This window comes from Mastigoproctus giganteus, chromosome 2, assembly GCF_048544385.1.
Source record: "Mastigoproctus giganteus isolate SK-2022 chromosome 2, ASM4854438v1, whole genome shotgun sequence".
In the NCBI taxonomy this organism is placed as follows: Eukaryota; Metazoa; Arthropoda; class Arachnida; order Uropygi; family Thelyphonidae; genus Mastigoproctus; species Mastigoproctus giganteus.
This window is the reverse complement of record NC_143576.1, coordinates 77001584-77020695: the sequence shown is the minus strand read 5'-3', so window position 1 is coordinate 77020695 and position 19112 is coordinate 77001584. Positions and strand designations below refer to the sequence as shown.

The following is a 19112-nucleotide window of genomic DNA, read 5'->3' as shown; positions in this document are numbered from 1 at the left end:
AGAAATAATGTTAGTCCTTACGTTTTGCACATCAGTGTATTAAAATCGACATCTTCCTACTGATGTTTTTTCTAGGTCAGGGTACGAACTTTTTGATATTCCCTCATACTTTAAGAATGTTATGTGAAAATTTATTTTGCAAACATATTTCAGAATGTCCCACTTTCATTTTGAAAATTGATTACTTATAGCAGATTAAAGTAGAAGGATGATTCTGACTATGTCGTGGGCATTTTTACTACCAAAGTTGTATAGTGTTCTTTCATTAGACAACTGACAAATGCTTGATAAAAAAAACAAATTTTCTGTGATCGTGCTTACCATTTTAATAATTCCTACCAGCAGTGCCGAATGTAAAAGAATATTCAACAGTGTTAGATAAAGAGTTCAGGTCCTCTCTTTCTAGTGAAGCTTTGGAAATGCTCATGACCACTACTTATACACAGTAGGGCTGTTTTTAGTAACAAAACTTTGACTCAATATTTTTGAAGTGGACAGTCTGCAACGGTATATTTCTTGAAGCAATCATAATCAGCCAATATCTGATGAGAATATCCGAACAGAAATCCACATGCAGAAAAATGTTAGGTAAGCTGGTATTGAAAAACATTACTGTACTGGGCAAACAATTCTATGGCTGTATTTTAATAGAAAATGTGTATAGTGCCAACGAAATTTAATTTCAGTGGTGGCATGGACTTTTAACAAACCTGTTTTTTCCAAAAATCTTTTTTTTAAAGCATTCCTTTCTACAAAAAAAAAAAAAAAAAAAAAGAGGTCAGTTATAAATGGAGTTACTTCCAATCCCAGCAATGTTATGTTCATTTGCAGTCTGCTAATCTCAACTTAATTTTTTTGAGAGAATCTCAATTATTAGCTGCCTCAACCACCCTTCATCTCACATGATGTTGCTGAGTGGTCAGGAGTGCAAGTGCAGTAGCACACGTTCTTTGAATGGACTGGGGTTCAATCTTGTGACTGCTAAATACGATTAACATTTGTATTGATTGATTTATTGAAACTTCACTGACCTGGTGGTCGTGCTGGAGTATTAACAAGAATATGCCCTAATTATTTGCTGTATGATTTATTTTGCTTCAGAGGTGGTAATTGTGCACGTGTTTGCTCCAATATTCCATTTCAGAGGCTTATATAAAAAGAGATCTCCTCTTTTCAATCTTCTGGCTTAAAATCTCTCTACCTCATTCTGTTAAAATTCATCTGCTGCCTCTGTCATTTTCCCAACTTCAGTGATCACTCGGAATACTTAAATTTGCTTTCTTGATACTTTCTCCAGTCCAACTACTTTCCTAACAGTGAGGTAATTTTCCTTTTTGATTTTAATGTTCAAAACTGCAATTGACTGCCATTTTCTAGTCAGATGGACCAAGCTAGTCAGGATTCTGAGGCCTTTGCAGTTATTTATGGTCTTGCACAGGTTGTTCATTTGCTTACAGGAGTACCAGATAGTTCTAACCATGCACCCACACTCTTGATCTTTCTTCTCTTGAACAAACACAAAGTGAGCACCTCATATCACAACTCCAATCAGTGATCACCCATGTGGATTCCATCAGTATTGATCAATTAGTGATATTGAATTATTTTACCCATAGGTGGAAAAATTCATTGGAAAAGCTTGAAGAGCAAGCAGTGTCTGACCCCCCCCCCCCAGCTTACCTGAGATCATTTTCATTCTCCATTACCCTGGTTATGCACTGCATTAATCTGGGATTACTCTTCCTTATATGAAGTACCTTGCATTTGTCAACATTAGCATTCAATTGCCACTTTGCAGCTGATGAACCTAATTTGTTTAGATCTTGTTGAAGTAGCATTAATATGATTAAACCACCTTGCCAACTTACACATCATCTACAAACTTAGACTTTCAGCCTGATATACCTTCATCTCTTCCATTAAGTCCCCAGGTTTCAGTGCACTGAAACTTGGGGACTGCTAATAACACTAGTCTTCTCTTCTCCCACTCAACCATCCCTTTATCCATAGCAGTAACTTGCCCACACTGCTGCAGTTTGTGCAGCAGTCTTTCATCTGGTATAGTATCAAAAGGCTCTGAAATCTGTTGCACACTTTAACAAATTGCTCTGACTGTAGTATAACTGCATTTGTCTGGATCAGGGGGTGGGAGTACGAGGGGCAATTTGCAGGTGCATAAGAACCTGTGGGGACGCATTTTTTTTTCTGAGAAAAATAATGGATCTTAACTTTTCCAAATTTATAAGTGTGCATGCAATCACACTAAGCAATATTAATTAAAATGTTATAATGTATTAACCACGTAGTTATAATTCTTTAATTACCAAAGACACTACAGTTATGTTTTAATTTTAATGAAACTTGTTACCTTGCACCTTGATGAGAAGATTGGCCCTGCTTTACTTTGGAAAGCTCAGAGATGTTAGATGGCACTGATGATGATGCAGCAATTCTTAGTTGGTTTGCAAGATTATCATCTGTAAGTCTAGCAAGTAAGCAGCTCTTGGCTAAATGTAATGCTGAGAAAAACTGTTCACATCAGTACGTGGTAGAAAACAGCGATGCAATTTTCAATACATGATTCTCAAAAGTGGATATGTTTCAGTATCATAAATGAATTAATTCTAGTTGCAAGGAATCAGTAGCTTCATCTGGCATGACATCAAAAGGAGTTTCACATATTCTTAGTTTGAGTTCATGATTTTGTAAATCTTGAAACTTCTTTTGAAACATTCTGCAGCATACTCCACTGTAGATTCTAGTTTCAGTCCTTTCAGTGTTGGAAAATGTACCATGCAGTGTTTTTTCAGTTGACTTAAGAACAATTGCAACATTGATTCAAAGCTCCTGATATTGACAAGAAGAGAGGTAAGGTTCTGATTTGAACCTTGTAATTTCAAATTTAGATCATTTAAGTGGCTAGCGACCAATAATGCCAAATCATATAACCACTTTTGGTTCTCTAATTCCATAATGGGGGAGCTTTTAATATCCACGAAGAGTTTCACTTCATCTTTCAGCTCAAAGAAGTATTTGAGCATGCACACTTTGCTTAGCTAGCAAATCCCACAATGGTACAATAAATCACCATATTCTGTTTCAAGGACCTTAAACATTTCTTCAAATTCTCTGTTCTTCAGTTCTTCAGCTTTTCATTTTTTATGAAGTTAATACATTTTGTTACCATTTCTTTCATCACATTGTTCATTAATTATAGAATGTACACAAATTTTGTTGTTGAATAAGACAGTGACATACTATTAAAATATTAGATTCCAGTTGATGGCTCTCCAATTCTTTCTTAATTGAAACAACAAATCCTTTTTGAGATGCTACCATAGATGGTGCACCATCCTTAACTACACTAATTAGTTTTTCGTAGGGTAAATCGAAATCACAAATTGCTGATTTGACTTCAGAAAAGAGATCTCCTGTGGTAGTCCAGTGCATCAATTTTAAAGCAAATAAATCTCATATTGTAAAGTTTGCTGTTATCCCATCTACATAAATGTGCCATATTTGCTATGTCTGTTGTCTCATCTGCAGCAATGGATTAAAACACAAATTCTGATGCTGCTTGTTTCAAGGATACTTGGATATCGTTAGCCATGTCTTTTATATGGTCAGAAACTGTCCTCTGTGATAAGCAAATATTCTCAAACAATCTGACCTTTTCTGGAGTTAAAATTCATGCAACGGCAACTATACACTCTAACAAAACTCACCTTCGGTGTATGTTTCTTTGCAATTAGCTCACACACTTCATAACTTGCTTGCGTTACGGATATATTTTCATGATTGTCTTTTGAAAATAGACTGCTGTTTGCATAAAGATTCTTTTAAAAATGTTAAATTGTCTAAATGCTGAGTCTCAAGTTTTTCGTATTCCTTATGCTTGGTCAAATAGCGGCATTCAAGATTGTACTTTTTATAAACTGGAACAGAATCTTTGCATTTTTTTTTTTTTTTTTTATGTAAACCCCAAACACGAGAGGTATAGAACCTATAGTACTGTGCTTGGGTTGGAGGTTGAGAAGACAAAAGAAGATATTTGTGGACATTAGACTTGAACTTCTGTAGACTGTAATTTTCAGGAAATACGTATGAAGGCAGTTTGTTTTCTAATTGCGTTTACTGAAGAGGAAATCCATTGAATTGCATCTAGAATGCTGATTTTCTTTGCAAGGTCACTGGCACGTGTTACATCGTTCATGCTTGCAATGAGATGTCTTAAAACACGTTTTCTGTAGTGAAGTTTAAATTTTTTTTATTATCCCTTGATCCAAGGGCTGACACTCTGCAGATGTATTTGGTGGCAGAAAAACGATTTGAATGTTGGACAATTCAATGTGCGGGTGAGATGCAGCATTATCCATGAAAAGAATAATTTTTCTGTTTTGACGAATCATGTTTTGGTTAAAGTGACTTATCCATTCGCTCATGATATCTCGTGTCATCCACGCTTTTTTATTAGACTTCCAGTCAACATCCAAAAGATTCAACTTTATGCCCTTGAAACAATGAGGATTTTGTGGGTTTCCTATAACAAGAGGTTGTTCAAAGTCTCCCAGCATATTTGTACACAATAGTACAGTCAAGCATTCCTTAGAAATTTTTCCGCCTTGGCACTTTTCGTTTTTTAGACTCATTGTTTTTTCAGGAAGAGCTTTAAAAAACAACCCTGTTTCGTCACAGTTGTAAATATCCTTAGCTTCAAAATCACGACATAAATCTTCCAATTTGACGGTCCACTCTGTTACAACCCTAGTATCAACAGATCCACCTTCACCACTTACGGTTTTCCAAGAAATTTTCTGCCGAGTTTTGAACTTGTCTAGCCATCCCTCAGAAGCTTTTAACTCATTTACTCCCATAGATTTCGCAACCTCCAAAGCCTTTTCCCTAATAATAGGCCCATTAATGGGAATTTTTTTAGCACATGAGCGACAAAACCACTCATACTTAACATTGTCAATTTGAAGTCCAACAGTTTTCGGGAATGATTTTTGAACCTGAGCATTTCCGTGTTGCCAAAATTGTTTGAGCAGTTCACTTTCTCTCTTAGGATGTCACTTACCTGCGTATTCCCGATTTTGAATTTTGCAGCGAGAGTGCGAACACTACTTTTGCCGATCATACGCATTAATGAGTTCGACTTTATCTTTTAAAGTTAAATGTTTACCAGAAGACATTGTGCACTTCGCACGACACTGAACAAAACTGAAAACTGAAACTCAAAAGACGAAAGGCCGACCAAAGTCCCCCCACCCCTGCACACACCGAATTCATCAGAAGTTTTACACATGCCTTAAAATTCTTGAAAAAGGGTTTAGAACCGCGACATAAACCTTGATAAAATTCAGAGAATCGGAAATAGAAAATAAACACACGATTGAGGCAATACGTGGAAGAAAAGTTCCTAGAAAAAGGGCGGTGAGCTCCCCCGCAGTCCGTTACGGGGAGATCAAATTAAGTGCTAATCTAAACGAAGTAGTGCAGATTGCCTGTCCGTGTCCGTTACAGAGAATGTCTGCTAGACAGAAGCTGAAAACACATTAAAACCAATGGAGGTGAGTTGGGGAATTTGAAAATGTCCATTAAAGAGAGGTGTCCGTTAGAAGTTTCACTGTGTGTGTGTGTGTGTGTGTGTGTGTGTGTGTGTGTCTAATTATTTTTATATAGAGGCACTAAGTAAACCTTATAGATCACCACAAAATTAAAAAGATACCGTACATCTTTTTATAATTAAATAAATATATAAATTAAATAAGTGTAAGTAACTTAAACCCAAATTATGCGACACCCCAGCTGAAAACCAGTGATCTCGTGGAACAATGTTAATTTATCTGCTTCCTTTTAGTCTTTAAATAAGCAAAGATGTACACTGTGTTTTTGGGGGAGGGAGGGCAGAATTCTAGATACCTTGTAATTTGCTACTATCATTTGTTTAAACCCCTTTCTGATTGCAGATTAGTTTGTCTACTGAGGCTTCTCTTATGACTTCATAATTAGTATGCATTTTCTTCTCTGCCACGATTCTCATCAGTTCACCTGACATCCTTCTACACAGTATGTGTTAGTTTGTAGAAATAGCTTAGGGCATAGCCTTCTATGATTGTCTCTGAATGTTTTCCATTTAGAATTGGCTCTTGATAATTTCACCAGTTGATCCCACTGTACCGAATTTAAAAAGTTGTCAGAGACCACTGTAGTCAACCTTGCAAATGCAAACATCCCTTTCCTTGCAATTGACAATGGTTATGTCCTACACCTATCAGACCTTTTACTGCAGATTTTTGATGCATGAAGAATAGTTTCAGATGAGGCCAAAGGCATTGCTTTCTCTCGTTGCGTCTCCAACACTGCTGGTCCTGAAAACATAGTAAATCCACGAAAGTTTTACTAGTGTGTGTTTGCTCATACCCACAAGTTCCATTCAGTGTCTGGGATGTTAAAAATTCCCATTATAAGGCATTATAATGGTGGGTACTGACCAGTTAATGGGTTACTGGACCACTCTTTCTCTGTATAGTTCTTAATTATACTCAATACAGTCATTAAGCCTATAGCACACACTCCTATTCTCATATTTGTTTTTCTAGTGCATATGTTACATCAGACTAACTCAAAATTGTACTGGCCACTCATCTGAACTGCCTTAATGATGCACTGCCTTAATTTTTGCTTCTGATATAAGAGCATAACTTCTCTCCTCCCATCTTATCCCATTTATGCTTTCTTTACACATTGTTCCCCATATTCAAATTGCTGAATCCCTTATGTCTGAGTGGTGCCACACCCCCAATAACTGTGATGTCTGCATTTGATGACTTGACCAGTACTTTAAATTCATGAAAATTTTTTGATATGCTCCTATGATTGGTGTACATACAAGTATACCTACACCTTTTTAACATAGCCCCCCACATATGCTGTTCCATGAGGACCTTCCAGCAGGCCCTGAAATCCACAACACCTTGCTTTCTGGGCTGCCCCCATGCTTTTAATAAAGCCATGTAGGAATCACTTACACCTGCTACAGGCTGATGTAATCTACTAGTCCATGAAAATTAAAAGGTAATATCAAAACAATTTGCACAAGAAATATTGACCAAAGACAACACTTAGGGAGAGTGCCAGTGGATGAATTGGTCTTCACAAGTCACTTAATATCCCCTTTCTCTCCATCTCTCTCCCCCTCATATGATAACCTTTACTATATCCTTTCTCACCAGATATGGTTTACTTAACCCACCATATAATTATCACATTGACATTACCCCATGAGCATTTCAAGTGTTGGTGAATCTCAATGGGCACAGTGTTCTCTGCATTCAGGAACTGAGTACACTGCTGTTTCATGTGCACATTAATATTTTCCTGCTAGAACCCTGGTGTGTTGTGTTGGTGAAATTTAAGAAATTGGCAGTAACATTTAAATTTTTGCCTAATCCCATTACACTTTAGATGCAGCATCCTACAAATAGATTAAAAATTTAGGATTTAACTTCAGGCTTTGTGATTAATGAGGGGGAAATTAATAAAACATTTTCTAGATATCCATATTATTAAACCACTAAATTAGAAAATTCTGACATTAAAAATAAATATTTCAGTTATGAACATAATTATTTATTCTTATTCTTTGAATACAAAAGAAAAAAGTCGGTATAGTATTTTGTGTGATTAGAATCTTTGTGTATAACAATCAGCCTGCTAGTTAGGTTTAAAAAAAAATTCTATTTCTAGTACTGAAATTATGCTTTTAACATCATAATTGGAATATTGTTGGGTAAGAAAAAAGAAATTAACACAAACCATTTGTGTACAGCTGCCATTTTTGTATGAAATTTACTGTGTGTAAAATGGTAAATATTACAGATGGAAGTATGATGTGATCATTGATGTGAAGAATTTTTTTTTTTTTTTAAATTTTAATTATTGAGACTATAATTTAAGGTGAACATAATTATTCTCCAGAAGGAGAAAAAAAATTAACAGGATAAACTGATATATCCATATATTATGAAATTGTTAAAAGACATATTGCAGCTTTGAACATTTAACTATAAAAAATGTGCAGTTGTGTTAATAAGTAATATGTAAAAACAAATTGTATTGTATGTTGTTTGTAAAATTTTATTTCATTTGCAATATTTAATATTAAAAAAATACTTAATTCTTCCCCTTTTGATAATTTGCTTTTTTTCTTATAAAATTGCAAAATCTTTCCAATTTTTTTAAAAAGTAAGAGGTTTTCAGATATGTGATATATTCATATCTGTAATAGTTTAAAAATTTAATTAAATAATGGGAATCCCACAGTTGTCAGCTAATAATAATATTAAAATTAAAAAATTCATCTTAATGAAAAACTACAACCAAATACCTCAGTATTTCTATTCATGCACACCCAGCAAAATTATTTGCTACTCATATGTATAAAATATATTAAAATGTATTTTATACAAACTTAACCCCCCCCCCCCCCATTCATACTGATGAGGTTGGCTTTTCATGGGCATCCTTAGTAATGTAACTCTGCAATTAGTGATTTTATATTTTATTCATGATTTTATTTTAATATAATATATAGTGATTTTATTTAAATCTGAAAATCATTTTTTACCAAGATTCTTGAAATTTAAAAATGATTGTTTTTGTAGTATAAATGCTATATAAAAATGTACTTTTAGTGCTGCAATTAGTGCATTTGACTAACATGTAGAGGTGCATCATCATATCAACGCAGATATATTAATCTGTGATAAAGTATTCTTTAAATAAAGAAAAATGACCAACTAGTACAATCCTGTATTCAGAAATGGTTAAGAAAACCATGAAGGTTTGCCTTGTACCTTATCTCTGTTTGAAATTGACCTCCTATTAATCCCCCACCCCAGCTCTAGGGGTTAAGCTAAAGCCTGGTGATCCAAAGGAGACCAGTTTCTGCTCATTTGTGCTTTTTTTTTTTCTATCTTAATTTTCACATTAATAATTACGTATTTGCTTTCACATTAATAATTACGTATTTGCATGGCTAAAACAAAAGTAATGATGAACAAGTATGCCACAGAAAGGGAAATAATGATTGAAGGAGCAGTAACTGAAAAGGTGGAGTCATATACTTATCTGCGACAAGTTATTAGCTGTAATAATGATAAATGGCTGGAAGTCAGGAGAAGAATAAATTTTGGACGGATAGCATTCAGGAAATATAGTCACATACTGAAGAGCAATATCCCAGTTTGTCTGAAACATAAAATAATGAACCAATGTATACTCCCCACCATGACTTATGGAAGTGAAACTTGGGCACTCACCAAAAGAATGGAAGAGAAGCTGAGAACTACACAGCGAAGAATGGAATGAATTATATTGGGAATCAGACTGTTAGATAAGAAGAGAAACACATGGATTAGGCAGCAAACTCAAGTAAAGGACATTCTTATCAAAACTAAAGAACTAAAATGGTCTTGGGCAGGACACATAGCTTGAAGACATGATTACAGATGGTCTAAGAAAATAACAGAATGGTACCCAAGAGGAGCTAGAAGAAAACCTGGAAGACAAAAGGTGGAGATGGGTAGTAAATGGATGGCCAGTGCTCAAAACAGAAGGAACTGGAAAGTTGCTGGAGAGGCCTTCATCCTGCAGTGGATTGAAAATGGCTGATGATGATGATTTGCTTTTGTGTCATTTTTCATTTTTTTTTGTTTATAAAGTTTAACTAATATGTTGTATAAATGTTACAACATAGTTTTGCAATGATTGTTTTCTTTAATAGACCTTTAGTTCCATGTTTGATGCCTGTATGGAACGAAAAGCCTAGCCACGTATATATATCCAATTTTCAGACTTTTTTTTTGTTTCAGTCTCAAGAAAACATCAGCTGAAGCACATGATATGTTAAAAGACTTATGTTGAATCTGCACTTCCACATAGCACAATGTGCGGGTGGTTTAGAATGTTTAAAGATGGATCTGATTCAATTTAAAAAAATCGGCAGTCATGGAGCTCCTACCACTGTTTTCACACAGAAACCACAAACATTGCTTCTGTAATCATAAGAGAAGGTCATTGTTTAAAGTGAGGTGTAACTGGCAGAGATGTTGAATATCAGTAGGAAGCACACCATACTCTCCATGGTCATTTGCATATGACACGTTTGTGAACACTGCATTCCAAGAATACTCACATCTGAGGAACAGCAAGTTTGCATGGAGGTTTGTCACGGAGGAACTGCGACTCCTTAAAATGGTGAGGTTCTGCACAAGGTGATAATGGCTTCATCATTTCAACCAATAGAGTAAGCATCGATTGCTGAGTGGCTGCAGGGCAGACAGTTGTGATTAATGGATATTTTTCAGATTGGCGTAAAGTCAGAAGTAGGTTCCTCCAGGGATTGGTTCTTGGACCACTTTCTGATTTTCATAAATGACATCCACAAAGGGGATTAGAAGGCTTGATGTCAAAATTTCCAGTTGACCAAGATTGGCAGAGTACTCATAGAGTTGGATTAAAAACAGAGGATGTGAAAGGATCTGGGAGTTATAATACGGACATATAGAAGTTTTCTGAGCAGTGTAAAAACAGGCAGCCAGGAAAGCCCATGGTGTCTTATTGATGATTTATCAAATGTTATCCTGTAGAGATATGGAGGTCATAATCTCACTATATAAGGCATAAGAACACATTTGGAATACTGTGTTAAGTATGGAGGCCTCACGTAAAAACAGACATTGAGGTTCATGAATGGGTCCAAAGACAGCAACTTGCCTGATGAAATCGGCAGAAGGAAACCATACAAGGAAAGACTCCAATTATGTGGGCTATAGAACTTGCCGACCAGGCACCTCAGAGGTGACCTTATTGAGGTTTATAAGACTGAGAAAGATTAGTAAAATGAATAAAGGTGGAATTTTCATTTTATAGAGAATTCTAGAATGCAGGGAATAAATTCAAATTACAGAGGAAGAGATTGACCAGATTATAGGAAGTGGGTTTTTTCTTTAGCCAGCAATTTGTTGATTGCTGAACATGTTGCCTTTGCAAGTAGTTGAGGCTGACAGTTTGAATAAATTCAAAGATCAGCTGGATAGTTACCTATGTGAGGAGGGAAGAAAAGACACATTTAGAAATCTTGTAGCATCCATGTAGTGCCGGGTACTAGCTGTTTTGGCTGCACGTGGAGGATGAAATAGACAGGTGATCATAATGTTTTGACTTAATCGGTGTATGTTCCATTCCTCTCTGCACAGTCAATCAGCAAGCAGTGAGAGTTACTAATCTGCCTTCGTAAATCCCTTTGTCTTTCAAAGCGCTGTGAACAGAATTGTCATATTTCAGTCCAGATTAACTGTACCACATCAGATGTAGTAACAATGAATAAAATTAAATAGGTACCTGTAAAATAAAAGTAAATAAAATTTTTAAAAATATGGAGGTCAATTTTATTTTTTTAAATTTAATCTAATTTAATTTTAATTTACTTTTATTTTACAGGTACTCATTTAATTTTTTCCATTATTACTAAATATGATGTGGTCAGCATTCCTACATTTACACTCTTATCTAATTCTTGCAGTGTCCTTTGCCCATAAACCCTCCGAATGTTTTAATTATCATTATTTTCACGCCATTATTATTCACTACAACTGCATGTGTGTGTCAATCATGCAAGAATTTGTTGCCCTCTGTGATTGTAAGGATTGAAGCAACAAACCTGGTTGAAATGCCCCTCACTCCCAAATCTTGGGTTAAAATTGATTGACATGAATCATCAAGAAATCAGTTTCAACCAGCAAATTTGCAGTTAGTTCAGCATCAGTCACTGCTGATCAGATCATGAATGTGAGTATTTGAATCATTGGTTTCCAAAATTCAGGGCCAGCCAGTGGCAAGGTCATCTTCAGTGGATATCTTAAGCCTGATTAAATTTTGATGAGCTAAAAATGGCAATTAAGTTTTGCTATTTTATACTCTCTATCCTGCTTTATTCTTTGTATTATCTTTATACAGCTCTCTTTATTTTCCCCATTTGAAAATTTTTGGAATGACAGTCTTCTCGAAATTGCTGTTTTTAATATTCCATAGAATTGTTGTAGCTGATCTAATTTTGACTAAAAGAAAAACAAGAAAAACATTTCCAGAACTTGGATTTTCAGTATCTTGAATATTTTAAAGTTTTCCCTTGAAGCTTGACTTAAATTTCCACTCTATTTAGCATAGATGAATATTGAACCAACAATCTTAGTAGACTTTGCCTGCGTATACCACAGGAATTGATATAAGTGTGTGAACTACAAGTTGTCATAAGGAGTAAGGCAAACCTTGGATTTTGCTCAGCTGTTTTTTGAATATTGGAGTCATTTTGCCTCATTTAAGAAATACTTCATCCTTACAAGGTTTTGTTGTAGTGTCTTTTCTTTCTTTCATAATTGAATAATTTTCTTAAAAGAAAGTAACATGTATTGTGTAATGTAATGCAAATTTATTTATTAATATTTATTTGATAATCAGTGTTTTGTCTGCTTGATAGAAATTTTCCTTTTATATCAATATAGATTGCTTTTTGTTTAATTTTAATTTTGTAAATACTAATGAACATTTTTCAGAAAAGTCATTGCTTAGAATATTACTATTTTTTTTTTACCATGTTAACTCTTGAAAAATTTCTTTCTAAAATTATATGAAATTACAAATTATTCTTACTTTACAGGATAATGAAATCCGTGCATAACCTGTAAAAAGTGCCTTTGTCCTTTAGAAAAAAAATTATAAGCCTACTGTGCTGTTTTTAATTTGTATATAAAGACCCTAACACACTTCTTTTTTTATGGATAATTTAACACCTTAAGTGCTTCAACTCCTGCAAATTTTACTTCATAAATTATAATTGAAGATGAAAAAAAAAATACATAATTTTATATAATTTATTTTCCGTTCTGTCATTGCATAATGGTTTCCAAGCACTTAAGGGGTTAATAAAAAAAAAAAAAATTTGTCTGCCTAGTATGTTAACCCTAAACTTCTATAATAATTAATCTTATTTTGTTAACCTTTCTCCCCTTCCATGCCCTGTCCACTACTGCCTGGTACTCTCCCTGGCCCTGCCATCTCTGGTGACATCATTATACTTCGGCATTTGATTCATCTTAACCAAAATGAAAACTGTCCCTGCCAATTTACTATGGTATTCTGTCTCTGGAATACACTTCATTGGATATATGAAACTTTGTAACGACCCTGCCACGGATGCTATACTGAATCCATCAATTCATCTGGATGATATGGTGCTTAAATGCCCACAATTGGTGAACCTACTTTCATGCCCACCCATGCCCCCATTCACCCGAACTACTATGCCCATGCGGAATGTGGTCCCTCGCCCCTGCAGTACAAAGCAAGTGTTACAGTGCCCGACTGCCCTGGCCCTGAACGGTATGCACTACACCGATCTTGTATTTACTATACATGTAAAAATATTCAAATAATGTAATAATAGTACATTTTAAGATTAAATAAAATTTTTCAAAATATTTAAACCAATCCATAGTTTATTTGTGATTTTTTTTTTCTGCTCTTTATATTTTTAGTTTCTTATTTGGCCTTTCCATGCCCTTTCACATCCTAGCTACATAATTATTATAATTTAATAATATTAAAATACCATTATAATTTTTACAGAATCCTCCTATGATAGAGGATCTTTCCTGCAACTCAAGTTAAATTCTGGTTTGTTCTCCATTGCACATTTGTAGCCTTTTCCTATATAGAAATCTGTATACTTAATGTTATTCTCATAGGAATTGTGTGAGGTTATAATATTTAAAATTTTTATGAAGACTTTATAGTTTAAAATTTATTTTTAAAAAAATAAATAAAAGAATGTGCATGTCATATATTAAGCAACAGAAATGTGCTACAGGAAAAAACAGAGTTTCTGGGAAGATCTGGTACAAGTTTAATGGCATTTATTAAATATACTGCAAAATTTAATCATTCCAATTATTATCAGATTGATGCATTCAAAAATTAGATAATTTAATTTGAAACTGAATCCTTAATTTTAATTTACAAACTAATAAATTAGTCTTGCAGTATTCAAAAAGATAATAAATAAAATTAAAATAAAGTAATCCTAAGCAATTCAAGTTCAAAAACAAATCTTTTTAGAGATTAATTGTGAAAGAATTAATTGTCCTCTCTCTCTACCCTCAATTCAATATATTTTTTTTTATCTTTTTTTTTTTTTTTTTTTTTTTTTTTTTTTTTTTTTTACTTACATATACACCTAGGATTCTTTCAATTGTTGCTGATATCGATACTCTGGGTGAGATTTTGATGGATATCATTCCAAAACTTGATGAGGTAATATTATTTATATTTAGTTTATTTATATATATATTGAATCTATTATGAAATATTGGAATAGATGTAAAGGGTATGGCAGATCAGATTAATACCATCAATTGTAGATTGAACATTACATCAGTATGTAATTTAATTGGTACTATATAGGTATTCAAAGTGTATTAAAGCCTTAATAGGCTTTAATAACCTCAGCGGGTGTACAGCCAAAAGAACCTATAAAGACTAAGATAGCCCATGTTGGTTTACATTGCTATACCCTAGAAATAAACATATAATTAGCGATAAAATAAAAATATAATGATTACAGCTAATTATTGATAATCGGTTACATTGAATGGCACTTGAGGGCACACCATTCAATATATCCCACCAATAATTAGCAAAGCTGTTTCTGATTGTTATCTCCTTGTTTAACTAGGTCCACATAATTAAACATAAAGGCAATCTATACTGAACTTTGCTGTTAAATTTAAAGTTCAGCATAGATTGCCTTCATGTTTAATTAATTGGACCTAGTTAAACAGGTAGATAACAATCAGAAACAGCCTTGCTAATTATTGGTGGGATATATTGAATGGTTTTAGCGCTCGAAAAAGTGCCATTCAATGTATCCAATTATCAATAATTAGCTGCATAATCATTATATTTCCATTTTATTTTCTCGCTAATTATGTTTATTTCTAGGGTATAGCAATATAAACCAACATGGAATATCTTAGTCTTTATAGGTTCTTTTGGCTGTATGGGCCCATTGAGTACTTTTATACCAATGTTTTAATACACTTTGAATACCCAAATACAGTCTATTCCGGGTATTTCGGACACATCGGGACTAGTGCATTTTGGCCCGATTAAGTGGCTGCCCCAATTATCCGAAGTTTCACGTAAATAGTTAAAAATATAATGTATCTCCCCCCCCACAATGAGTTCACTTGTACAATCAAATCACGTTGCGATGTGCAGTAAGCGCCGATCATTGTGATCATGTTTGTGAATTGAATTTTAATTCTATTAAACAGCGATTCTAATTAGCGAAAATAGGAGGAATATTATCCACAGGCTATAAAAGTAAAGATATATTAAACACAAATTTACCCTTTATTGCCTTACCAATTAAAAAATTAAATGACACGTGAAATTCGGAAGAATATACGTGATAATCGGAATTATTAATACGTACTGTAATATGTACATACTAACTAAACTAGTTGACATTTCTGTTCACTGATATTTGTGGGTGGGGGTTAAAATTTAAAACAGTAAAAAGATAAGCAATCAATAACAAACACGGCAAACACAAATTGTAAGTAACACAGTATGCGCAAGTGGGAACAGAGTAAAGAGTTAAAGCTTTAAAAATAGGAGTGAAGAGAAGATTCTGAAAATGATTTTTTTTTATATGATTGAAGATTCCATGGAAGTGTAAACACATTTTACCATAATAACCCACAGAATTCCAGCTGTCAGTATTATCGCAAATTCAATAGGATCGAGTTTACTATCCGTTTATGATAGATTGCACTAACAGAAAAGCCCAATAAACAGGTGACTGCTAATTGTTTTTTTTTTTTTTTTTTATGGTTGTGGCCTCCAGAAATCCAACCGAACTACATGGTACGGCCGGAGACAATCGTAGGGTAATCTTCAGTGCTGCGGTCTCCTGCCCCAATTAAGCGAAGTAAACCCTGGCTATTTTCTCGATTGGATTCTGGTTTTTAAGATTTGTCCCAAATAAATGGCTGCCCCGATTAACCAGTGGCCCAAACAACCGGAATCCACTGTAGTACCAATTTATATATATATATATATATATAAAATTGTAAGAACAATTATAAAGAATAAATTTTAGCAGTGGGAAAGATAGCTGTTCCACTGCAAGCAGCTAGGGCTAGGCCAGCTATTAGGATTGAAATGGAAAGACTTTAAGTAATTTTATTGAAGAATATATCCAATGCAGAATTCAGTTAAGTTAAATATTTAAAAAAAAAAAAAAAACAGAGAGATTAGCCAATATGATCTGAAGAAAACTCACCTAAAATAAGAGCTGAAACTTTAAAAAAAACTTAAAATTATTGAAGAAGGGTATTATGTGTTATACTTCTCAAGTTTTTAACATAGATGATGCAGGACTTTTATAGAAAAACGAATGCCTAAAAGAAGTTTCATATTGAAAGAAGAAAAAAAAAAACATGCCAGGTTTCAAAGTGGTGAAGGATTGGTTGACTTTATTGTTAGGTGGTAATGCTACGGGGGATTTAAAATTAATACCCTTTTTAGTTTATTTGGAAGAGGGCCAAAGTTCAACCCAAAATTGACACATTTTTCATGATTTTAACTGGAATTTTAAGTTTAATTTTAAACAGCGATTCTAATTAGCAAAAATAGGAGGAATATTATCCACATAAATATAAAAGTAAAGATATATTAAGGCTATAAAAGTAAAGATATATTAAGCACAAATTTACCCTTTATTGCCTTACCAATTAAAAAATTAAATGACGTGAAATTCAGAAGAATATACGTATGTAGTTGCCACATAATTATATACGTATGTAATGCAGAATATTTTATATGTACAAATATTTGAATATTAAATATTTTGACCGACATTTGTGCATCTTTTCACTACCGTTTATTACCGATTAGGAAATATCCTATGGCACCGACTACAACTCACAAATATATATGTTACCTTATGGGAATGCTGCGTTCGCTTAGCGCGGATTCACTTAGCACTCTGTTTTTCCAGAACGAATTATCGGCGTTAAACGGGGGGGGGGTCATCTGTACTGGTCAATGCTGGGGGGAAAAAAAGTCGCGAGTTAGGGTTAAATTTGAAAGTGTCTGCAATCCTGCCCAGACACAATAGGAGGGAGTATATAATGAGAGCGTTAGTCAATCAATTCTGCACTAGAGAGATTGTGCAGGGCTCATGGAGTTGCTTCTAAAGGGATGGGGTACTCTTAAATAGAAGGGGTGCAAGAATATTTGCTGGTGCTATCAAGGCAACATTAGTTGGGTCAGAAAACTGCTAGTTTGGGTGGGGGTTCACAGACTAATAGATTAACAGTAACTGTAGGCATAGGTGGAAATGATTGTTGCACTGCTTCTATTGAAATGAGCAGCAGCCCAGAAAGCCAGTTGCTGGGGATTTCAGGAACTGCTGAGGGTTATGAAACAAGGAAATAATGGCTGTGTTAGAATAACTAAGAGTAAGAGCAGATGCATGTATACTTGCCTGTACACCAATGCTAGGAGTATAGTAAATAAATTTTATGAATTTGAAGTGCCAGTTAAGACATCCAAGGTGGATATTGTTGGGATATCAGAGATATGGTGCCACTCAGATATAAGGGATGCAGAATTGGAATTTGGACAGTACAATGCTGTTAGTGAAGAAACACAAAATCTAAGGAAGTACATCCAGTTGACGTAGATGGACAGTGCAATGTTGAGTCAGTCTGGTGTGACATAAGCACTGGAAAAGCCAAAACGAGGGTAGGAGTTTGTTATAGGCCTAATGACTCTGAGTACAATGAACAATTATACAGAGAAATAGTGGGCCAGTAAATCAGTGTCTTATAATGGGGGATTTTAACTTTCCAGATATAGACTGGAACTTGTGGGTTTGTCATTCCCACACTAGCAACGCTTGTGGATTTATTGGATGATTGTTTTCAACAGCAGCATGTTAGAGAGGCAACAAGAGGGAGGCAACAACACTGCTGATTTGATTATCAGCAGTGATTATTCATGCATTAAGAATTTACAGATAAAAGAATCACTAGATGGTGTACTGATGTGGGATTTACTTAAAGGTATAGCTACCATCAGGGGTAAAGGGGGAAGGGTTTTGCTTTTGTAAAGGTGACTACAGTGGTCTCAGATTTTTTAGGTTCTATACACTGGGATTGAATGATGTTACCAACAGCAAATTCTAAATGGGAAGCATTTGAGGAAGTAATTTTTTTCCAATAAGAAATACCGCTCTAGGATTAGGCCCAAATGGATGCCAGATGAACTAATGAGTTGTGGCAGAGAAGAAAATTGCATGGGATGCACATAAATTGTCAGGCGACACAGAAGCCTAGCTAGAGACAAGCCAGGCTGTAATCAAGTCATGAAGGAGGTTAGGTTAACAAAGGCAGATTATGAAAAATCTGTGGCAAAGGATGCAAAGAAAAACAGCAAAGACTTCTTTACTTTTATAAACTATAAAAGGAAGGGGGTGAATCAGATTTGTCCACTTGATGGTTTGATTGTTCATGATCATTCTCAGATAGCTGCTGAACTAAATGAGTATTTTTCATCTACATTCACACATGAGGAGTTATTAAGGAAGCAAAATGCCAGAAGGTTATCAAATTGTAGCAATGTGCTTAATGATTTGTAATAACTGAGAACAAAGTGGAAGAGACATTTTTGAAGTTAAACATAAGAAAGGCACCTGGGGTGGATGGGATCTATCCAATTATATTAGAGGTGGCAAAGGAAATAAGCAAATCCTTAGCCATAATTATGAGAGCATCCTTGGACTCGTGGGAAGTTCCCACGGCCTGAGATGTGCAAATCTATCTCCAGTTCACAAAGGGGATCAAAGGGTGACATGAGTAATTATAGACCTATTAGTTTGACATTCTGTTCCAGTGAAAATAATGGAATGACTGGTTAAAGGAGCATTGTGGGATCATCTACACAAGAGAGCAGTAATAATTCCAACATACCATGGGTTTGTT

The 19112-nt window shown here is 34.6% G+C and overlaps 1 protein-coding gene across 5 annotated transcripts in view; it reads left to right on the top strand.

Annotated features, from left to right (window-relative positions):
- The window catches only part of LOC150089353 (heterogeneous nuclear ribonucleoprotein K-like), a 256189-nt gene that overhangs the window by 160249 nt on the left and 76828 nt on the right, over positions 1–19112 (top strand). For 4 of the 5 annotated variants that reach the window (XM_090389144.1, XM_090389124.1, XM_090389153.1 and 1 more), the window contains 2 exons: positions 13400–13443; positions 14301–14373. In XM_090389144.1, the coding sequence (XP_090245270.1) occupies positions 13400–13443; positions 14301–14373 (117 nt within the window). The remainder of the gene's footprint in view (positions 1–13399; positions 13444–14300; positions 14374–19112) is intronic. The other variant, XM_090389162.1, reaches the window with a different exon arrangement.